Source organism: Mus pahari, chromosome 9, assembly GCF_900095145.1.
Source record: "Mus pahari chromosome 9, PAHARI_EIJ_v1.1, whole genome shotgun sequence".
Taxonomy (NCBI): domain Eukaryota; kingdom Metazoa; phylum Chordata; class Mammalia; order Rodentia; family Muridae; genus Mus; species Mus pahari.
In genome coordinates this window covers 9,015,029-9,039,461 of record NC_034598.1, presented here as the reverse complement: position 1 = coordinate 9,039,461, position 24,433 = coordinate 9,015,029, and the positions used below count along the sequence as shown (strand labels likewise).

General features: G+C 40.2%; 1 protein-coding gene across 2 annotated transcripts in view; it reads right to left on the bottom strand.

The window, feature by feature from the left end:
• Nucleotides 1-24,433, bottom strand: part of Sec63 (SEC63 homolog, protein translocation regulator) — a 67,757-nt gene that overhangs the window by 2,686 nt on the left and 40,638 nt on the right. The window contains exons 9-19 of one of the 2 annotated variants that reach the window (XM_021204785.2): nt 23,472-23,566; nt 23,245-23,377; nt 20,887-20,979; nt 19,652-19,806; nt 18,209-18,356; nt 14,055-14,137; nt 12,838-12,897; nt 12,491-12,664; nt 10,182-10,340; nt 9,147-9,248; nt 1,913-2,011 (exon numbers count right to left, since the gene is read on the bottom strand). In XM_021204785.2, coding sequence (XP_021060444.1) covers nt 1,913-2,011; nt 9,147-9,248; nt 10,182-10,340; nt 12,491-12,664; nt 12,838-12,897; nt 14,055-14,137; nt 18,209-18,356; nt 19,652-19,806; nt 20,887-20,979; nt 23,245-23,377; nt 23,472-23,566 — 1,301 coding nt within the window. The remainder of the gene's footprint in view (nt 1-1,912; nt 2,012-9,146; nt 9,249-10,181; nt 10,341-12,490; nt 12,665-12,837; nt 12,898-14,054; nt 14,138-18,208; nt 18,357-19,651; nt 19,807-20,886; nt 20,980-23,244; nt 23,378-23,471; nt 23,567-24,433) is intronic. The other variant, XM_029542138.1, reaches the window with a different exon arrangement.

The following is a 24,433-nucleotide window of genomic DNA, read 5'->3' as shown; positions in this document are numbered from 1 at the left end:
GGTGGTTATGCCTGGACAACTCACTGCAGCGGTGGTTATGCCTGGACAACTCACTGCAGCGGTGGTTATGCCTGGACAACTCACTGCAGCGGTGGACAACTCACTGCAGCGGTAGTTATTCATGGACAACTCACTGCAGCGGTGGTTATGCATGGACAACTCACTGCAGCGGTGGTTATGCATGGACAACTCACTGCAGCGGTGGTTATGCATGGACAACTCACTGCAGCGGTGGACAACTCACTGCAGCAGTGTGCTGCAGTCAACAAAGCTGATAGGAATTGAAGATTTAAAGAGTGTTTTGGCATGGAGACACAGAACTGAGTTTGCCCTTCTGGTTTGAAGTCTTGCCCTGGCCCATTATTTCTTTACTATGGTCTCTTCCTTCCTTTTGAAATGTTTATTACAATGTTTATTCTGTGCCATTGTATGTTGGAAGTATGTGATCTGCTTTTTGATTTTGACTTTACAGGGGGATACAGTTAAGGAGGCTGCCATGAATCTCAGAAGAGAATTTGAACTTTAAAACAATGTTGAGACTGTCACATTATGGGGACTTTTGAAGTTGTGCTGAACCCATTTTTGCATTATGATATGGCTATAGACCTATGGGAGTCAGAGAGTAAAGTGTGGTGGTTTGAATAATAGCCTCATATGCTCACATATTTATTGACTATTTAGGCATCAGGGCGTGGCTCTACTTGAGGATAAAGAGGCATGGCCTTATGGGAGGAGCTGTGTTACTGGGCGTGGGCTTTGAAGTTTCAAAAGCTCATGCCAGGCCCAGCCTCCCTTCCTCTGCCTACAAATCAAGATACAGCTTTCGGATACTTCTCCAGCACCAAGCTGTCTGCTGTCATGCTCCCTGCCATTATGATAATGGTCTAAGCTTCTGAAACTATAAGTAAGACCTCCCTCCCCCGAATTCCTTCCTATATAAGAGCTGCCTTGGTTATGATGTCTCTTCACAGAAAAAGAACAGTAATTAAGAAAGATCAACCTTAAATCTGGATCATTTAAGGTCAGAAGACCCACCCTAAACCTGGGCCACACCTTCTAGTGGTAGCTTATATAAAAGACATGGAAGACAGTAGCTTTTGCTCTTTATCTGCGTGCCCTCACTCTTATTGGCAAGTTCATATATCCTACTGCTGCGGGATTCCTTTACTGGCATTGGAGCCTACCGCTCTGGGATTCCAACACACACTGAAGACCATCTGAGACGTCCAGTTTTGTGGACTGTTGAGAGACAGCCATTGTTGTACTAGCTGGACCACAGCCTGCAAACCACTCATACACACATCCACACACATATCCATATACACGAAGATACAGTAGAACAGAATACAGCTCCCATGAGTAAACAACTTATTGAGCAAATGATTCTTCATCACAAACTTGAGAGCTACAATGCAATCTATGATTAACCCTTTGATGGCAACATAACTTGATGACATTATTGAAAGGTGATGGGCAAGAGGAGGCAGACCCTGGGTAGAGGAAGTAGGCCACAGAAGGGGTGTGCCTATGAAGGGTCTATCCTGTCTCCTGCCTTTTCCCTATTCTCTCTGCTTCCCAACTGCTATTAAGAACAAGTTTTCTTCTGTGTCTTAACCTTGCCATGAAAGTAAAAGTAAAGGTCTAATTGTCAAACATGGATGACCCTTCTGAGATTAATCCTCCTTTCCTTTAAAAAAAAAAATCTATTTTCATTCTAAATCAGATGTGTGTGTACATACACATAAGTGCAGGTATCTGGAGGACCATCATGTATCCAAGAACTAATGTTAAGGGCTGGCCCCGACAAAAACAAAGAAAATGCAATGAGCAAAATACAGTAAGACACATTATTAAAATTTTAATGAAACATCATAAAGGTAAGATATTAAAACAAATATTGTTGGCTAATTACCTCTTCTGTATCCTTCAGTGTGCACACATGATACGGCATGGATATTAATGTTTGTTCTTTCCTATCTGCAATATAAAGCCACCACCACTCTTGTTTTTCCTGCAAGAGGTGGGGGTGGGGGGGAAAGAGTAAGAGTTATCAGAAAGAACTGGAGAAACAGTTTAAATTTGTCTTGATTTTGAAAATGCTATCCTTGTTACATCCTTAGTATTGATCCAGGCACTGTGTCAATAGAACAAAATGTACACAACCACTGCGAGATACATTCACTCATTCATTCATTACTCCCCAAATAATTTTTGGAGTTTCAACAACCTTATAAAGACTACTAGTAGATCTCAATCTTAAAAATCCACAATTTATTTTAAAATGACAAAAGGTATTCTAAAAAAGGGAAACAATTTAAATTATTACAACATCATAATGTATAAGTAGAAGGGACCTGGGCAGCGTAATACATTAAACATTCTATCTGTCATCTATATCAGTCATCTATATCTATCATCTATCTCTCTCATCTACCTACCTACCTATCCATCCATCCATCCATCCATTTTTGACAGGTTTCTCTGTGTAGCCCTGCCTGCCCTGGAACTCCCTTGTAGACCAGGCTGGCCTCAAACTCAGAGATCCACCTGCCTCTGCCTCTGATTGTTGGATTAGAAGCATGCACCACCACTGCCTGGCAACATCTTAAAAGAGAGCACCTCAGATTCTAAGGGCTTCTATCCGTCTTTAACTGCACACTACGATTTTAGGAAGCTCAGCATTTCTAGCTGAACTTCAGAAGATCAGAACAACAAAAAGCTCATTAGGAAGCTGCCCCTAGAATGCACAATGAGAGAGAACTGGGAATTAGAAATGATAGAGCAAAGGGCAGAAAATGATTTTATTAATAAACATAAGCCTCCGTGTACCCGCAACCATCACTGTGCCGCATTTCCAATAGTGAACTAATGCTACATATCTGCTTAGATCACTTTTTTTAAGTAGGGACTGAGTAGGAAAGATACCTTCTTAAGTGGTTTAAAGGAAAATGTTAGAAGCTAAAAGTAAACTTCAGGATGTGCTAAATATATATTAGTCAAAAGAGCACTATCCGAAACTCACAATTTCCCAACACTTAGAAGAGGTCCTGTTTTTAAAAAAAAGAAAGAGAAAAAATTCTATTGAAATAATTTCTTTGGAAAATATTTAAACCAATATCAATACCTTTTCCATTTATTTTACCCTAAAAAGGCCACTTACAAACATTTTTGCTTGACTATCTTTTTCATTTTTAAATGTGGTTTTGTGTGTATTTCTTTGTGTGTGTTTTTATGTATGCTGGTGCAAATATACTATGACACATGTCAGGACAACCAGTGGAATCAGTCCCCTCCTTCCATCCTACCGACCCACCTCACTGGCCCTGGCCCTGGCTTTTCCATTATTACTTTTGTGTATCTTTTTAACAATGCTACTTTAACTCAACAAAGAGCTCTTCTGTTAAGTGCACTAGCTTACAGAGCACTTAGAATGAGCAAGGCAATAAGTAAATCACACATGTGTACTGATTAGAGCAGCAGAATGATGCTCCCCCCCCCTCCGTGTGTGTGTGTGTGTGTGTGTGTGTGTGTGTGTGTGTGTGTGTGTGTGTGTAGGGAGGGAGAAGGAGGAGAGAGAGAGAGACAGAGAGAGACAGAGAGAGAGAAATATCTTTTATTTACCAGAATTCATTGTCCTCTCAGAGACTCACTGTCTCTGCTAACCTAGCCCCTGTACAATCTAACCCAGGCCTAGAATGTTTCAAGCCTCTGAGACTTACTGCTGAATAAGCTCACCATTTCTAGTTTTCTCGATGGCTGGTCAACTCAACTGTTCTGGTCCAAAACTCCTCTCCAAGCTGACTGATTCAATCTGGCCTTTCTCCCCCCTTAAATTGCTTTTCTATCTTGACCACAGCAGCCCCTCTCTCCTCTCTTCAGCCCCGCCCTTACAAATCCCTCTTCTTTCTTGGCCTCTGACTGAATTGCCCTGCTCGGCCTCAAACTAACTCCATCTGTCCAAATCTGGCTCCCCATTCCCTGGCTTGTTCTCTCTGTAACCTGTCTATACAACTGTCCTGGGAAAATAGTTTTCTCTGCACTGCTTTAAGTAACCTCTTCTCGTTGAGAGTTGGGCATAACCTACTGAGTCAAATCTTACACTCAATTAATTTGCCACTCAATTAGGCATCACTTTCAAACATGGCTTTCTTCTATAAACTAACTTTACCTTCATTGTTTAGGATTAAAAGTGTGTACTAAGGGCATGTCTGTATTCCAGCCAGAGAGATTAAATCTATGTGCTAAGTGGCCAGCCACACCACAACTAGAAACAGGTTTTATCAGTAAATATCACACTGTAAAGTGTGTGATCACATATCCTGCAATGTGTGCATCTGTTTTGTATACAAAGTTTATACAAACCGAACACTCTCAACATGCAGTGTTAATGGAGACCTCGGCAGGTGTTCAGATTTGCTGTTGCAGCATGAAAAGAATGAGTGAAGCTGTGCTCAAATAAACTTTGTTTACAATACAGCTTAATTATGAAAGCAGGCGTGATGGCACATGCCTTTAATCTCAGGAATAGGGAGGCAGAGGCAGACAAATCTTCGGGGAGACAGGGCCCACTATAGTGGCGCTGTGGTACACCCCAAGGGTGCTGTGTGGAGGGCTCTGTGCCCCTTCTCAGTGCTGCTTGCGGGGCCTCCCCACTATGGGACACATAGAACCTGGCAGGCTCCCTGACAGTTCGTTCGCACAGGGGTGTCAAGGGCTTCCCTTGGCCTGGTAGGGTGGCAAGCTGCAAGCTGGCAACTCAGCTGAACACAGGCAGGGGGTGGGGAAGTGTCCTCGGGCCCCTAGAAAGGTCTGAGACCAGGGCCTCCTGTGGCCCTAACCAAGATCTCCCCAAATGGAAGATGAGATCCCAGAGAACAGGGCTCCAGGCGAGGATAGCCTGGACCAGAGAGACCCCAATATGGCAGATGTCTCCTTCCGCACCGGAGCGTAGAACAGACTCCTGGTCACTCATTTTGTTCAGTGAGTGGCTGCTACTCTTCCTGCCAGGAGAAGCACTCGCTCCCTGTCTGAACAAGATGCCGATGTAGCCTGTAGATATAGCCTCTGGGTTGTAAGGAAAGGGTCCATTGACCCCATCCTGCCACACTCAGCCCACCCAGAAACAGCCACCCCCTTCCCACGTCTTAGGGCACTCTGTGCAGTCACCTGCTCGGAGCTAGAATAAACAAGACAATATGCTGCTACGTTAGGGTGGCAACTCAGGACGGCTTCAGACTAAATTCTTGCAGGCTCTGCCCCCGACGCGCTCTGCCCAAAGATTAAAAGTTGAGATTGGTCTTCTGAGCCTGAGTCTGTTGTCTGCCCTGCCCCTGTGTGCGGCTGGGTGAGTCGGTGATCGAGGACAACAACTTCGTCCTATTGGCCCTTTGCCACTAGTGACTTTTACTGAAGAATTCAGACTCCTGCTCTTCAGAGATTAATTAAGCCCTCAAGATTTAATTAATTTCTCAGAGACAGTCCTCCTCACCCACAAGCCCACTTGAGGTAATAACCGACAGCCCTGGCAGGTCACCTTCATCACAGACAGAGGCCAGGAAACTTCACCAAGTTCACTATCTGTGCTGGCTTTCTCTGAACCCACCCAGATTGGGACTCCAGTACTGATAAAGTAAAGAGGGTTTCTTTTTTTTTTTTTTCATTTAATAATTAAAGTTTTATTTATTCACTTTATGTATTTAAGTACTCTGTGTAGCTGTCTTCAGACACACCAGAAGACATCAGATCCCATTACAGATGGTTGTGAGCCACCATGTGGTTGCTGGGATTTGAACTCAGGACCTCTGGAAGAGCAGTCAGTGCTCTTAACCGCTGAGCCATCTCTCCAGCCTGTAAGGAGGGATTCTTAAGTCACCAGTCTCTACTGGCAGGTATCAAAACGACTAATTTGCCCAAAGATAAACGAAAGTAGTGGTAGCTCTAGCCTTTATCTATCAGGCAGCACCAGATATTAAGAAAAAAAAAATGACAAAGGGTTTAGGGATTAGAAAAAGAGTCTAAGAATGAAAACAACAGACTTGTGATCTGACAAAAATCCTGTTGGCACTCTAAGATGTCTGAAACAAATGACTTCTAAGAAAGAGCCTGATCATCACCAGTGCCGGAATGACTCGTTACCAATCTCGCCTCTTAAACCCCCCTAGGATAACCTTTCAAGGCCCCAGCTGCCCTAAGCCCAGCTACCTGCTTCCTGACCCAGACCTTGAGGGGCCGCTACATGACTGCTTGGACATTCTGGCCCACATCCATGAGACCAGACCAGGTTTTCAGGATACCCCCTTGATGTATGCAGAGGTAACATGGTTCACCAATGGCAACCGCTTCATTCAGGACAAAGAAAGATATGCTGGGGTAGCTGTGGTCTAAAACACCGAGATTGGGGGGGGGGGGGGGGCACAGTCAGCAAGCATGTCAGCCCAGAAAACTGAACTCAGAGCTCTAACCAAGGCATTAAAGCCGACAAAAGACAAGAGACACAGACAGCTGGTATGTCTTTGCACCGCTCATGTCCATGGGGCTATTTATATGAAGAGAGGCCTTCTGATGGCAGAGGAAAAGACTATCAAAATCAAGAAGGAAAACTCTCCCTACTAACTAAGGACTCTATGGGGACCTAAAAAGCTGACTATCATCCACTGCTTAAGACACCAGAAAGGGAAAGACCCAGTTTCAGAAGGCAACAATAGGGCAGATTAAGCAGTCCTACACACTGCCCTAGAAATTAGACCTCTCTTGCCCCTGACTTCCCTGGATCCAGATCTTATACTCCCTGGCAACCCTAAGTATTCAAAAGATGACATAACCAAGGCTAGGAATTTGCCCATGTCTCAATATAATAAAAGATGATTAAAAAACAAAACAAAACAAAACAAAACCCAAGAGATTACAAGCACATTGTGCCAGAAGAAATGGTACTATACACACTTCAGAAGACCCACCGTTCTTCCCACATGGGCATCTGGAGAATGCGGGATTTGATATTAGGATACCAACTCAAAGATAACTGAGATTGTCAAGAACTGTAAAGCCTGCCCGCTAACTAAAATGGTGACTAATGAGAAGAAACCCAGTAATAGGTTTAGAGGCACAAAGCCCAGAGTTTAGGAGACATAATTCATAAGGGTAAAACCAGAAAAATTTAGATCTAAGTATTCACTGATGTTTACAGATACCTTTTCAGGTTGGACTGAGGCTTTCCCCACCAAACATGACACTACATTCATAGTGACAAAGAAGCTCTTAGAGGACATGCTGTCAAGGTATGGGCTTCCTCAGGTGATAGTCAGACAGTGGACCAGCTCTTGTGCCCCAGGTAAGTCAGAGACTAGTCAATATTCTGGAGATTGATTAAAAACTTGTATATAGAGACCCCAGAGTTCAGGACAGGTAGAAAAAATAAACAAAATCCTAAGAGACCTTAACTAAAGTGACCTAAGAGACTAGTGATGACTGAATAACTCTCCTTCCCTTTACTCTCTATAGTGTATGAAACTCCCCTTACCAGACGGAACTCACCCCTTTTAAAATACTGTTTGGGATTCCACTCCACATTGTTCTTAACATACAGGCAGAGGTCATCACTGAGTTCGAGGAGTGCCAATTGCTAGACTATCTCAAAGGTGTCCAATGAATTCAGGTTTGGCCTAAACTTTATGTTATCTATGTAACAGGTCCCCCTCCAGCCAGGGGTTTTTAGAGCCTCGTTAAAAGGTCCCTATGATGTATGTCATCTTGACCACATCCATCACTGGGAAGGTCGATGGTACGGTAATGCAGCATAGATCCTTCACAGTTGAAGATGACCCTGACCAACAGGAAGAGACTCAGCCTCAAGACCCCCTTCTGTCTCCCATTGTTGGGGCCCTTATCCAAGCTACAGGGACACCATGAGAACTGGACAATGATAAACCTGACCCTCTCTAAAATACGATGGTCCAGTCTTTTCAGGTCACCAACACAACCTGGCCTGAATTAGCTGAGTCATGAAGACACAGCCTGTTACTAGCTATTTTCATGAGATTAGACACAGCTCACACTGGCACTGAGATAACTACCCTGATGTCATAAACAAACATGATGATAGACTGAGAAAATAATTCACTGCCAGCCCCTCCATAACACGGCCTATAAGCTTCAGGAAGTCTATTAACCTCCTAGTTACCAGAGAAAGGGGGGAATAAGAAGCTAAGCCTACTCCATCTTGGGACCAGACTCTCTTAAGAAAAGGTAAAAGAAAAAGAAAAAAAAAGAAAAAAGAAAAGGAAAAAGAAAAAGAAAAAAGGCTGAGAACCTGACCTGCAGCTATAAATTCAAGCACCAGGAAGGACCCTATGGCTTATCCTTGGCCAGAGTTCCTCCCTAGCTATTCCCTAGCAACAGTTAATCAAAGACTAGTCTGATTGTTTCAGATGCACTTTCAGACTATAACTGTATACAGTCTTGCTTCAGAACACCCAGCAGACAGCTTAAGATAGACATTCAATTAGATGCTTGCCAGTCGGGCCCCACCCCCTCACTCGCTCCTACTTTTCTGTAAAACCTTGTCCCGATGAGAGGTTGAGGCTGTTTCACCAAACCTTCCTGCGGGTCTGCGGTGTCTGTGGTGAGTAAACCCAAACTCGAATTTGTACTAAAGAAATCCTAACGTGATTACATCAGATCGGCTCCTTGGTGGCCTTCTGAGGTTCACGAACACTTCCTAGCACAAGAGTACCAAGTAGCTAAGTAAAGAACCCTCAGAAAGAAGAATTTTTTCATCCTACTTAAAACTCCATGTGGGTGAAAGACTCAGAACAGCCAAGTAACCAAAGTAAAAATAACGCATTCATCTTATAAGCCTCCCCTCACTACTAAATGGAACAGCCATTAAGCACAATGCTCAGTAACAGGACCAGAGATAACAGAAGCATAGGAAACCATACAGACTTAAAAATTAATCCCCTGTAAGCAACATATTCACGGAAAGTAATTCATGCTACAATATATTCTTTGTTATAAGGGTGAGCTATCAAAAATAAACTAGTTATTACACCTTGGAGCAATAAGCATCCCACAAAGCAGTACACAGCTAGTGAGAAATCTACGGGAAGAAGTGGAATAACAACAACACTGGGCTGAGCGAAACTCACCTCAGGAAAGTAAAGACTATACACAGGGTGTGTTATCTTTGACTTGGTCTCCAGAAGAGCTCTCTCTTTCCTCTGTATACTCTGTTGTAACTCTTGCCACTCCTGGGAGAAGAAAACATCAATGTGACATTGGGTGTCTCTCAGAGATCATTTAGATGAGGTTTTAGCTGCTCCCTTAATGCCAACTAGCTACAAAGGATATGAAGTTCATCTCCACAAATCTCACGTAACAATGCCTCTAAGCTCTACAGCACATGACAAGACTGTTCCAGATCTGACCTTAATAAGCCTGCAACACAGCTTCCTTCCCTGTCCTTCTTGTCTTCATCGCTACCTACACTCCTTTGAAGTTACCAAACTATTTCACTCACCCTCAACTCTAAATGCATATTCTCAGTCTTTTAAAATTCTAATTCCTTCAGGACAGTAAAACCCTAATGCATAAACTCCTGAGAGAAGCCTACAAGAAATATCCCTCTGCCTCAGAACTTAGCTGCTCACATCTTTATGCCATTACTTCAGCTTTCATAATATATATTCATTTCTTTATTTTAAATCTGCTGGCCCTGATATCTAGCATGTTCAAAGACAAAGAAAAGAAAAATAAATAATACAACGTAAAAAGAAAAAGAGAGTAAGAAAGAAACTCGTCTGTAAAACCTTGACTTGCATCTGAGAATACTAAATACTAGATACTCACAGAAAACAACATGACAAACCTTTCTTAGAGTGGAGCTGGGAAAATAAACTCTGAAATTCTCCGAGTCTAAAAGCACTCAAGATCTAACAACTAATCAAAGCTTTCCCTTTTCCTGACTATCTAGTACCAGGTTTACTTCTAAGGGTGCTCTGGAAGGCATGGAAGATCCTCTAAGCACTGCCCCTGCCTTACCTTCCTCCTACCTCCACAGACACTTTCCATCACTGCAGTTTTCCTTAAGAGACCAAACTAGTCTCTGGACCTGGGGTGTGCACTGGGCTCTGCTCTCAGCCTAAGAGGGTAAGGGGGACAGGGACAAGGACACCAGGTCTTACTGCTTCGTCATCTTTGCTTTGTTTCTCATCTTGCTCTCTATCAGACTCCCTGTCACTACCGTCGTCTTTTTCACTCTGCGAATCTCTATTGGTTTCTTCCTCTTCAGAATCACTGCCCTTGTCAGAAATGTCGTCATCTTCCTCCTTTATTGCAGCTTCCTATAAGGCAAAAGCAAAAACAGAAGTTCTGAGCATCTCAGACAGTATATATTGTTCTGAGACTCTGAAGCTAATTCACTGTCCACATAACTAAACTGGCTCGGGATTAGAAAGGCAAAAGGCAGAAATGGAGGGCATAAAGGTTAAAAGAAAAATTGTCTTCCCTCACAACAGCTGCAACTGCGTATGTGGAGTAATTAGAACATCTATAAATAGTTAAAATCAATGTCAAGTCATTAAGATGTCTTGATACAAGGTCAATGTTTTAAGAAAAAGCTATTACGTGCCTGCAAAGCAGTAATAGCCACTGAAACAAACGTTATTTCTTTCATTTAAAATAACCAATAAACGTTAATCAAGTACACAGCAGTACAAATGTCCACACCTGTCATTTACTGCTGAGAAAATGTAAAGAAGCTCTAAGTTAATGAAGACAGGCAACAAGTGTGAACAAAGACTCGGTAACAGTACTATGTTAATTCCCCGTTCAAACCAGAGACTCAATTACTGTCAGTCTAAATTTAGTAATTATTTTTTAGAGAAAATTACTCACTCTAAATGTTTAGTTGGATGCAAAATAGTTAAGAAAATCAGTAAAATTACCATCTAGGGAATTTACACTATCATGTGGAAAGACCGAGAGCCTCAATGAAGCTAGTGTGACACTGGCTTAAGGATAAGCACATGCGGTGGGTTATAGTGATGGAGGGAAACATTACAAGCAATATGGCCACTTGTTCTAAACAAAATGCCAATGTAATTCAGCAAGGAAAGGGTTGTATTTTCAATAAATACTGGAATAAATATCTCAGAATTTACATTATTAGGGAAAATTCATTTAAGGTAGATCTCAGAGCTGAAGGTAATATTTAAATGAATTCACAGCTTGCACTTATGAATACAAACACACACACACGCACACTCACTCACATGCATGCACACCTACACACAACATACATTCATACACACACATAAATAAAAATAAGTTGGTTTTTTTTTTTCTGCTTGCTTTTTTGAGAAAGTTTTTCTCTGTGTAACTCTGGCTGTTCTAGAACTTGCTCTGTAGACCAGGGTAGCCTCCAGTTGCCCCTGCCTCCTTAAAGATGTGCATCAACATGCCTTGCACAAACAAACAAACAAACACAGGAAGGAGGGAGAAGGAAAGGAAAAGAAGAGAAAAGAGAAAACACATCTTTAATCTCAGCACCGAGGAGGCAGAGGCAGGTTTATCTCTGGCCATCTTGGTCTACATACTAAATTCCAGGCCAGCCAGGGCTGCATAGTAGGATTCTGTCTCAAAAAATGAAAGAAGAGAGGAAAGGGCAGGACTGGAGAGATGGCACAGAAGTTAGGGGCACTGGCCTTTTTTCTAGAGAACCCAGATTTGACTCCTAGCACCCATGTGGCAGCTAACATCCATCTGCAATTCCAGTTCCAGAGTACCCAATGCCCTCTAGAGAACCTCTGGCTGTACCTGGCACTGTATATATATGGTACACAGCCATTTATATACAAAGATTAAAAAAAAAATCTTATACATAAAAATAAACCTTAAAGTATGATTTCACTTATATGAATTTATTAGTAAGTAAAATTACAGTGACTAAGTCCCAGTAGTGAGAGATGAATACTGAATGGAAGAGCCACTGACTATGAAGGGACACTCAGGAGCTCTCCTGAATGCTAACAAGGTTCAACATACCTTTTAAGTATTTATTTTAGATTGTGTGTACATGCCTGTATCTCTGTGTGGTATGTGCACATGTGAGTGTAGCTGCCTACAGACACTGGGGATGACAGACGCCCTGGAGATGGAGTTCCAGGGAGTTGTGAGCCACCTGATCCAGGTGCTAGGAACAGAATTCAGGTTCTATGCAAGAACATAGATCCTCTGAACTGCTCCCAAGCCCCGAGCTTTGAAATCTTGACTTGGGTACAGCTCAGCAATAGAGTACTATCCTACTACACATGAGGTACCGGATTCAATTCCAGCATTTGGAAAGGAGAAAAGAAAGAAAGGACGGCAAATCTTGGCTTGGACTTAATGTAGCTGTTCGCATGAGAACTGTAGGAACAGTATGTACATTTGAAGAGTTTAACACACACAGAGTACATCTTGGTAACAACAGTAACAGAGACTGTAGACTTACACTCCCAACAACTCCATTTGCCTGCTTTTGTTTCTGCTGCTTTGCCTGAGGTAAGGGCACAGTTGTGGGTTTCTTTTTTAAAGGCTTCTTTTTTTTGGATTTGGGCATTTTCTTGGGGCCTTTGTTCTTCTGCTGCCATCCTCCTTTTGCCTTGATCTTGTTGGCATCACTCTGCTGCAAACCACATATGACAATTAAAGCTGAACAGTCAGTCATCTTTAGAGGAGACTGATGAAAATAAGTGTTTTCATAAACTACATTATGCTCTGCAGTAATATAAGTCAACCAAAGAAGTAAACAGAACATTTCTTCATCAAGAAGGTAAGAAAACTCAGGTTGTTAGTTACCCCATCTTCTGTGGGCTGTTCCTCAGCGGCACAGATGGACTGCTCCTTTTCAAATACTTCCTAGAGGCAACAAGAACAATACTATCAGCCCATAGTTGTCTTTCAGACGGAAAATAAAATCTTTCAAAATGTTTATCCATAAAGCTTTTTGTTAATCAGTTGCAACTGGGAGGGTGAGTAGGCTGGCAGTTCTAAGTCTGTACATACCCAGGCAGTAACTGTCAGAAGTATCTCACAGCTATCATAAGAAGACTTCAAAAGCAGAATCTACCTAAGTTAACAAACTCCATGACTTAATATATGCTTACTCGCTTTAAAGTCAAAAATATTTCAATTTAAAATTTCATTTTATTCTAATATTAATCAAGCAAGATTATAATGGAAATTTGAATATATAACACTATTCTAATTTTTACCTTCAAGGGAGTACTGTCAATTTATTATTATCAGATTGCCAAGAAAATCCACATATCCTAAAAGTATAACCACTTATCATACAATTTAATTAGAATCAATACAAGAAGTACACATATACAATTTAAAGCTCAATTAGTACCTAGTAAGAATGCATACTGAAAAATGACAAGTGGTAGAGATTATGTGTAATAAATATCTTAGAATTATTAAAGCCAATAAATTAAAGCAAACATAATTATTAAGCTCTAAGAGACAGGCTAGTCCAATTAAGAAGTCAATAGGATGGCATCACTATTTTGTTTGTTTTTATAGTTTTGACAGGGATCACGTAACCCAGCTGCCCTAAATTCACAATCGCCCCCTCTCAGCCTCCTGAGCCCAAGTTGCTGGGATTATAGGCATGTGCCACTACACTAGAACTATAAAGCTTTGCTTTCTCAGTTTGTCTGAAGTGATGGGTAAATCTAAAAAAAAAAAAAAATGACTAAATCTTAAAAAAGAAATTAAAGCCATACATGATGGATAGTACATGCCTATAATCCTAGTTCTAGGGAGGGACCTCTGGAATGAGCTTGACAGGCAGCCTCACTAAATTGGCAAACACCAGGTGAGAGACACCATCTCAAACAACAACACTGCAACATCAGATACGGACCTGCAGTCTTCACACACATCCATGTGCACCAAGTGCAAATACATGTGCATTCTCACACAAACCAACAGATTTACAAACAAGTCTCCATAGTAATAAATCTAGGTAAATAAGTATAGCTACAGGAGTAATACAAGTAACTACTCACAGCCATGGTCTGCCTCGTCAACTTAACCAACACTGTAACTAGGGATCCTACTGTGATATTGTTGCTATCTTCATCATCCAAGACTGTGAGACAGGAGGAACAGAACAAAAGAGAAAAACAAGTTCTCAGTCAATGCAAACAGAAATATTTACCTTGCCCAAAACAACTTGGTTCTTCAGTATTTTGAACATATTTTTAAAAGCTTATTAAAATAATTTGATTATTGCAGAGCTCTCCAGGTTATCTTCAACAATTGCTTCATTTAATCCTTAAAGAAGTATTATGATTTATTACCATTTCCACTTTAAGAAACCAAGGTTCACAGCTGCACTAGCACTGCCTTCAAAACCAACTTTGTAGATACAGTATAATTTTACTTCTATTACCAATGCCTGCGTAAAAGAATAAAATAATAAAATCTAACATTCCAATGACCTTAAACATTTAAAAAGCAACATTTAAAGCAGTAACTTCAACATATTGTCTTTACAGTAAAAGAGTGGCTAGCTTTGGAAAAACATATTACAACTAGAACAGGCAGGCAGGCAGATCAGCATTGCCTGTGTACAAGAATGACATACATGCGAATTTGTGTAGAATTCCATATTTTTATAAAAGAATACTGTCCAGCAGATGTGGTGGTTTGAATGAGGATGGCGCCCATAGGATCATGTTTGAATGTTTGGTCCCCAGCTGTAGCACTGTTTTGGGAAGAATTAGGAGGTATGTTGAAAGAGGTGTGTCACTGAGGCTGAGTGTGGTGGCTTGATTGTGCTTAGCCTAGGGAGTGGCACTATTAGGAGGCGTGGCCTTGTTGGAGGAAGTGTGTCACTGTGGGGGTGGGCAATGAGACCCTTCTCCTAGCTGCCTGAGTGAGTCAGTCCTCTCTTGGCTGCAGCTGGATCAAGATACAGAACTCTCAGCTCCTTCTTCAGCACCATGTCTGCCTAAACGCTGTGATGCTTCCTGCCTTGATAAAAACTGAACCTCTTAACCAGTAAGCCAGCCTCAATTAAATATTGTCCTTTATCAGTAAAACCCCAACTTAGGCAATGATCTTCGAAGTTTCAAAGCCCATACCAGGCCCAGTCTTGCATGCTCTCTCTCTACCTCCAACTCCCAGATCAGGATGTAAGCTCTCAATTACTCCTCCAGTGCCACACCTGCCTGCCTGATGTCAGGCTCCCCATCATGATGGTCATGGACTCAACCTCTGAAACTGTAAGTCCCAATTAAATGCTTTCTATTGTAAGTTGCCTTGATCATAGTGTCGTCGCAGCGATAGAAAATTAACTAAAAGAGCAGAGAACATGGCTCAAGAGTAAAAGGGCTTTCTCTACAAGCTTCAGGTCCACAGTGTTACTTGTCAGTGCCTATATGAAAAGCCAGGCATGTAATGTATGTGTAATACCAGCATGGGAGACTGGTAGAGTCTGAGAGGCAGCTGGCTGTCCAAACTAGCCAAAAGAGCTAGCTTCTGGCTCACTGAGAGACCTTCTACTGCAACGCAGCAGGAAAAGAATAGGGAAAGCAACCAAACATCTTGTTCTAGTCTCTGCATGCTTGTTCATCCACATGTATATTCTCATGCATGCAACACGCATAAACACATACTCACATACACACATTCACACACACCCCTCCTGCATAAACACATACTCACATACACACATTCACACACACCCCTCCTGTACACCAAGACTTCCTCACCACGAATCAATATAAACCTTTATCCCATTTTGCTCTTAAAATTGCTTATAAGGCATTTTTTTGTCAAAGCAATGAGAAAGAGAATTACTTTTTATACTGTCTACTCAAATGATATTCGTTTTCCACAAGATTTTATCTGTAAGACATTTCTACACTGAGAATTTTTGTTTTTACTGTTTATACTGCCTTACAATTTAGTTCAGCACATTGTTCTGACCTTCCTGGCACACCAACACGTGGAAAACAGCAGTCTCCAATCTCTTGTAACTGCTACCTCCACCACTGGTCGTTAAGTTTGAATGTGTGGCTCACCCTACAAGCCTCTGTTGTCAGAACTCAAACCTGGACCACATATCATCTAGACTTTCACTTGGCAGTACCTGTGACATCTGCTGTATCAACGTGTTCATGTATCTGGTGGGGAAACAGCCTGCCATGAGATGCTATGTGGCCTCGAGTGATAAAGGGAGAATAATTATCTCAGCACCATATTAAGAATTGGTCCTATACTTGCTACTCATCCTTCAAACTCTGTGACTCCCATGACATACACAAATAACATAGTGAAATTCTTACTTCCTTGAAGACAGCCTCTTCTAACATTTTTTTCTAATCACACGTTTTACAATAATTGATCATAACAAGGATTATTTCTTAAGCCCCCAACTAGATTTGGTTCAAAAAGTAAAATGTTAAAAGACAGTTTTTAAGATTTATTTGTACATGTGTGGGTGCCCACAGGTATGCATGAACACAACGTGAGTTATAGGTCGGAGCTGTGACTTGAACCTGTTTCCTTTGCTAAAGCAGTAGGTGGGGTTTTTGGGGAGTGAGGGAGGTGGTTGTTTTGTTTTTTGGTTTGGTTTGATTTGGTTTTTTCAAGACAGGGTTTCCATGTGTAGTCCTGGCTGTCCTGGAACTTGCTTTGTAAACCAGGCTGGCTTGAAACTCATAGGGATCCACCTACCTCCCAAGACCTGGAATTAAAGGTGTGAGCCACCACCTGACACAATTAACATCTGAGGTATCTCTCCAGCCCCTAAATGCAGCATTGAGATTAGTGACTTTAAAGTCTAAAAACTCCCAAATCCCAGAAAAAGTTGTCTAAAGTATTTACTATATGTAAATACTCTGCAAATGTCCTATATACTACATAAACCAAAACCAGATAACACTATTTGCTTCCCTGTCCCAAGCAATTTTAGGAAATCATTTACTTCTTATTTGTGTTAGGATACAAATTCAGTAAGGCAAGTGCTGTAAGCACAGCTCTCCAGAAGCTATAGTAAACGTACACAGCACTATTTTTTACATGAATATAAGGTGCAATGTTTGTCATCACCTAACAATAAGCATCCATTATGCTCTGCTATTAATTCTATAATCAGCTAGATGATGAACTCTTTACAGACAGAAATGATTCCTAACATGTCCCTACATCTTTGTTCTCTCAACAGTGAGTTGATGAATGTTTTAACTCGGAACTATACCATAAGGCATACTAAGCTAATAATCTGTACTTCTGTGTTCAAAGATATTATTCAGCTATGAAAATTGTGACAGGGCAATTATGTTAGTAGAAAATAAGTCTTTTCAATTAAACAGATAGAGATTAAAAAAATCACATGAAGCACAGGCACAGTAATTTTCAAAGCTTACTATAGATAAATGTTATTTTCAGCACTAAATAACTATTTCTTTTAATAATGTATGTGAGACATCTCCCTTCATCGCACTTGGACATCTCTTGGATTCTTTGGGAAGTTAAGCAATCACAAGAGGATAGATAGCAGGACTCCACTGAAAAAGCACTGAAGGAGCTGCCAATGCACCCAAGGGCACTTTGAAATTGTAACTGGTATTTTAAGTCCATCAGCTTGGAGAAAGACTGCACAGCATAGCCAGGATTAAGACAAAAATGGCAGCCTATGACATGACATGAAATAAAGCAGGAATCGCAGGGAAGGGGTTCTATACTCTACACTCTGGGCATGNCCNCCCCCCCCCCCCAATCCAGCTCCATGTGTGAAGAATTCAACTAAGGTTAAAATTCCCATATCCTCACTCAGAACTAATTTCCAGTTAGAGGTGATTAATACACACACAAAATGAAAATCCAATGTTCAACTATAAAGCAGTATCTTCATACTCAGTGCAACTGTGACAAAAATAAAAGCAGGGTTTTGACAAGAAAACTACAGCTCTGCAAAGTACAGCTGCAAATCACATTATTAAGGTGTCGTATAGAAGGACACATTGGAGCATGCCTGACTGTACACCCACATTAATAGGGCAGAGGGAGATTTCTCCAAGTTTGAAGGAGCCTGACCTAAAAAGTAAATGCAGGCTTGATAGGACAATGTAGTGAGATGAAGGGACAAAGGACTTGTTGAGTTAAATAAACGAGAGCAAGTCATCAATGTGCAAAAGGAACCTCCACTTACCCTGTGATTTTATGTCCATGGTCACATATGGGAAACTCCCAAGAACCGCCATGACCTCTTCATATTTTTCATCTTCAAGGAAGTGCAGCAGACTATGACGATCTGATTCTTTTAAACTAACCAAATCTTGGATAGTTTTAATTTTGTACTAAAAAAGAAAAATGAATGAATGAATGAATGAATGAATGAATAAATAAATAAATTTATCAAATGAAAACTATTGGCATACTGACCAAATAAAATCCATCAACTTCATAAAAAGTTATCATTATGGGCATTTCAAAGCAAGACCATTAAAACTAAGTTTTGGTTTGTTTTTTGTTTTTTTTTTAAAATAAATTCATTACAGGGTTTTTTTAATCAGAAAAAAAACAAAGACAGCATAAAAATAAAAACATGTTCACACAGAATCCTGATTCAAACAATAACTATTGTCCTAAGTTTATTTTCAGCCTCAGAAAGAAACCTTCCAAGTACAGGTGGCCTCTATTTAAGTACTAAGTACTTAATTTTTATTTTCAGAGATTAAATCATGAGGTAGGTGAATTTCAACTCTAGGATCCTGTTGTAAACTTTTGCTTAACATAATGCTACTATGATTAATAAGCAGAGCTTGGATACTGATTTCTTGTACATTTACTTCCTTGAGTACAACCCAACCCAAAGCTCTCTTCTGCTTACTTCTTTTACTTTTTTCTTTTTCTCTGTTTTCTTAAAGCAGGGGCTCACCCTATGGCCCTGGTTGGTCTCCTGTTCACTACTTAGCCTAGGCCTCAAATTTTCTACAACTCATGCTTCAACCTGCCTCCCAAAATGCTGAGTATACAAGCTCATATTACCATGCCCAAAAGTAATGATTAAAATTACCTACCTCAATTATAACTTTGGTTTCTTTTATTTCCCAAACTTTTTCATTTCTACATACTTTTGAGATATTCAAGTGTTTATTATATTTTCTAAAAAAGCAATTCTCTTCATCAATGTACCCTCCCACACCCTGTAACTAAGTGGTACCGACCCCAGGGCATGCTGAGCCCACGCAGACCACGCAAGCACTCTACTGCAGAGCTTCAGTGTTAGTCCAACAGTATTTTTGTGAATGCTTCACTTTTTTTTCTTTTTGTTTTGGTTCATACGCAACTATAACAACTGCCCAACTTTAAGTCAAAAATGAAATGAAAAGTATATGGTGTGTTATTATTTGATATGTAAATCTTTGTAATGCAAAAAAAAAAACCCAAAGTATGTACTAAAATTTACTTAGTGCAAAACAGTAATCCAATAGTAATAAAATTCTATAAAACCACCTAATCAGGAAATACGAACAAAAAAGATATTCTAAATCTAAGAAACCCACACAGTGAAGTCTAGAAAACTTTTTTTTTCCTCACATTCCCCTGTGATACAAGTTGCTAAACTTTGACTAGAAAGCGGTCAACAAACCTTTTTATGATTCGAGACTCTCCTAAGATTGTCCTCTTCAATATGAGGGAGCTGCAGAAGGGGAGACTTAAACTGCTGTAGCCCCTGAACAGCCATCTGGGAAAGCTTCATACAGTTTTCTAAGGATGCCAAAGTTGGAGCACGAAACTCCCTTTCTTAGAAAGAATAGGGAAAAAAGAAACAAAAGAGCTGTACTTTTTACACTTTCATTACGAGGAATAAAATCACACTAACATTTAACACCTAAACTTCAAGACCCGGAGGTTGATTTTCCTTTAAAAGCTACTGAAAAAAAATGTTAAAAATACATAAAATTGGTCCAATGTGAATTACCCAGCAACAACTAATTTAACAAAGACCTCTATATCAACTCCAATAATCATAAAGTATCAGGCACTAACAATATAACATGACTTAATTTGGAGGGCACCTATAATCCCAGCCCTTGGATGGCAATCCTAGCACTCAGGTGGCTGAGGCGAGGGGACAGTGCTTTTAAGACCAGCCTGAGTGATGTAGTAAGATGCAGCCACAAACACACAAATCACCAAAATGTCCTGAGCCAGGCATGGTGGAGCATAGCGGAAACCTATTGCTTAAGAGGCTGAGGCACAAAGATTGAGTGCAGAGCCAGATTTGCCTACACTGCAAGAGCCTATCTCAAAAATAAAAGAGTAAGAAAGATTTTGTGGTTTTAGATGTATTTTTACGTTTACTTTTTAAAGCATGAAATTGTTGTGTGAAGTCCAGACTGGCTTCAACCAGGACTCCTACCTCTGCCGAAGCAGTGCTGAAGTTACAGGTTTAAGTCACGCCTTGCTAAAATCCCTAGTGTTAAAACCAACAAGTAGATATTGCAACATTCCAAAGGTACTATAACACTGCCAAGAATTAAAATCACCCACAACAACAAACTTTAAAGTCTCCTTTTTTTAGCCCCTCCTTTTTCCATTAATGACCAAAAATTCCTTTTCTTTCATACAAAAAACAAAAGCAAAAACAAAAAAATGCCAATTAAAGAATTATTTGAAACTCACTGTGAAAATACAAAAATAACTCAAAAGTATTCAGAGGAGGAAGAAGCACTAAAAATAAAGCAATGAAAAGAATGAGACATAAGCAAACCTGAGAACCCCTACTGACCTGGTATACTAAATCGTAATTAAACACTCATAAATCTTTAAACTGTGATATCATAAGCAAATGATTTCAGGACAGTTACATTTCCTCCTCACCTTCACGGCTCCGGGCCATTATTATTAGCTGGCAAATTACATTTACCATTTCTTGAAGCAGAGCAGGACATTTTTTCAGCATGAACTGTTGATCTGAAAAAAAAAAAAAAAAAAAAAAGAACCTGAAATAAACTATTCTAATCTTATACTCAAAACATCTTTCCCACTTGAAACCCAAAGCTAACACAAAATGTGCAGGCCCTTATATATTTTACCCAGTCTCAGAATCTTAATGTTTAAAAGAATATTTCCCCTCAACATTACTGCAAACAAAAGACAGAAAGCCATCACTAGCATAAGATTTGGCAAAGCCAAAATTCTAACATAATGGGGTACTATTTATTATACATCCTGTATTTTCTTTATAACAGTCCTAATCATAAATTCAATTCCAATCTTGCTGTCTTTGAGACAGTTCTATCTGTGCTGCTCCACTACGCTCCTATAACTGTGATGAGAATAAAATCAATAAATACAGAAAGAGGAAGAAGTTAATTAAGGAGGATAGCTAAGCACTTCTTGTGCTTAGCTTGTGCTTAGCTTATGGTGCAAGTCTGACAGCCTGAGTCCAACTTCCAGAAACAAATATAAACAAACAGTGGGCTGGCAAAGATAACTCAGTGGGGAAGAACACTGACTGCTCTTCCAGAGGACCTAGATTCAAGTCCTAGCACCAACATGGCAGCTGACAACAGTCTGTAACTATAGTCCCAGGTGGCCTCCGCAGGCACTGAACACATATTGTAAGCAAAATACTCATACACATTAAAATAAAATAAAAAAAATCTAGGGGCTGGTGAGATGGCTCAACAGGTAAGAGCACTGACTGCTCTTCCGAAGGTCCTGAGTTCAAATCCCAGCAACCACATGGTGGCTACAATCACCTGTAACAAAATCTGACGACCTCTTCTGGTGTGTCTGAAGTCAGCTACAGTGTACCTATGTAAATAATAAATAAATCTTTGGACCAGAGCAAACAGGGACTGAGCGAGCGGAGTTGACCAGATCAAGTGGGGCCAACTGGAGTGAGCAGAAGTCCTAAAATTCAATTCCCAACAGCCACATGAAGGCTCACAACCATCTGTACAGCTACAGTGTACTCACATACATAAAATAAGTAAATAAATCTTAAAAAAAAAAAAATCTAACAGCCTGGAAACATAGCTAGGCAGTAGAGATTTGCATAGCACATTAGGTCCTAAGTCCAGGTACCAGCAATACAGAAAAATAAATGCTTTTTAATTATCCATTTGTGGGGGCTGGAGAGATGTGTCAAGAGTTATGAGCACTGGCTACTCTTCTAGATGACTTGAGTTCAACTTCCAATACCCACACAGTGGTTCACAACTACTTGTAACTGAAGTTCCAGGGGACACAATGCCCTCTTCAGGCTTCTCTGGTACCAGTATATACATGCAGAAAGAATACCCAGATAGATAAAACTATCTTTTAAAATGAAATCCATTAAATTTTGTATTCTACCTAAAAAGCAGGCCACCTATGTGTGAGAAATGACTAGTAAAAATGCCTATATATGTGCAGACTATCAGTAACAAAACTACTAATGTATTTCAAAGTAATTCCAATGATGATGCCTAGAATTGTTCCTTCCTCCCACCCTAAGCACCAAGCACCAAGCACTGGATGGCCTTATTTTCACAAGTCCTGGATTGTATCACTAGTTCAACAGTGATACAGTGGGAAGATTTCATTCAAAAAGAACATTTGATTTTAGGATGAAAAAAATTTTTAAGTTCCAACCGAAAAGGATATGACATTCATCAATGGTAACTCTGGAAATACTTCCATCTCAAGCCAAGGCCTTTGTTTTAAAGAGTAAACGTAGATAGCTTCAAACACAAACCCATATCTCTGTAGCTGCTACTGAGAAATGGGGGGAATCATGTTGGATTAAGAGGGTCAGGTATTTGCTGTAAAATCCACTTTAGAGGCTTTCGGTTTCTTTTTTTAAGGCACACTAGGAGTCAGACATGATGCTCCACATCTACATTCTTAGTCCAGAGGATCTGACAAAGACCAAGGATAGCAGGCAAGACTACTGCAGACCCTGTCTCAGAAAGCAAAGCCACTGCCAACACTTTTGCTAACCTGCAACTATTAAACATTTCATATAAAATACTCTCATCCTCAAATAACGTATTTTGTATTTGCCAAAGCATCTAATTACAAAGTAATTACATACCATATAGTTTTTAAAAAAGAAATACAAACAACTATTTGATTGAAAAGAAAAAAAAAGAAAAAAAGAACAGCATCTAAATGTTGAATCACCAGGACTACTTATATCTGTTGCTTTGATCCTCTTAAAACCCTTCAAATGTTAGACACAAATATTACCTTCTTCCAGTGTTTCAGGAATTTTCATTCTAGCAAGATGAGACAGTAAAAGAACTCTGGCCTTCAGGCTATATGGACAGGTAAGTGGAGGTTCATTCTTCTTTAAATTTATGCTGCCAATTTCCCTGATTAGCTAACACAAATAAAAGAATTATTCAGAAACATAACATAAATCATTCACTTTTGTATTTTATTGCTCATTAAGGAATTTGTAAGATGAGCCTAACCTGTGGTATTAAAATATTATCTGTTGGCCTGCTTGTGGAATCTTTATTATATTGAGGATCAAATTCAGAAGCTCCAGCTAAAACCATGATGAGACCTATGGAAACAAAACCAATATAATGGTAAATAGTGATTTGTTTATTGATTTCTCTTCCTAATCATGCAAAATGCTGAAAATCATCTGGCAAGTAAATTAACATCTTCCACTAAAACAACAACAAAAAACCCAAAACAACAACAACAAAAAAACCCTGTACTTTTAAAAATACACACAAGTGTTCATCAAACTAAGGACACAAAGCAACAGGTCATCAAAAAGGCATGTTTCTAAACTAAGCATGTGTTCCAGAAGAGCCTGCTGGAGAGCACTAGTGTGTCATGTAATGTCAGAGTGTTGCATGTCAGAGAGTGACCTCCAGTTTAAGCATTACCAAAAATGAGAGATTCTCCTTATTCCATGACTTCTCAGACCATTGAGGAAATAAAAATTCTGGAACCTTGGCACACATGATTTCATTGCCACAGTTATTATCCTAAAAGCTCTCTACGGGCCAGCACTGTGATCACTAATCTCATTTTAAGCACCAGTCTTACCTTTAACACAGCAGAACATATATACATGATAACAAAAGGAAGGTGGGACTGCAGCAATGCTGGAGAGCAGAGACTATAGTCTGTCACTTCCTGGATAAATGACCTAGACAATAGTCTTCACATTTCTCCTTATACTTTTAGTTTCTTCAGCTGTGCCCCAAATCTAGCAGGCACAGTAAATGTATGTACTACTAAAAAAAAAATTACTTTTTTGGAGACAGTCTCACCATGTAACTTTGGCCTGGAACTTGACATATAGTCCAGGCCGGCCTGAAACTCACAAGATCTGATACTGCCGCAGCCTCCAAGTGCTGGGGTTAAAGGTGTACACCACCACAGGTGCTAGGGGTTAAAGGTGTACACCACCACA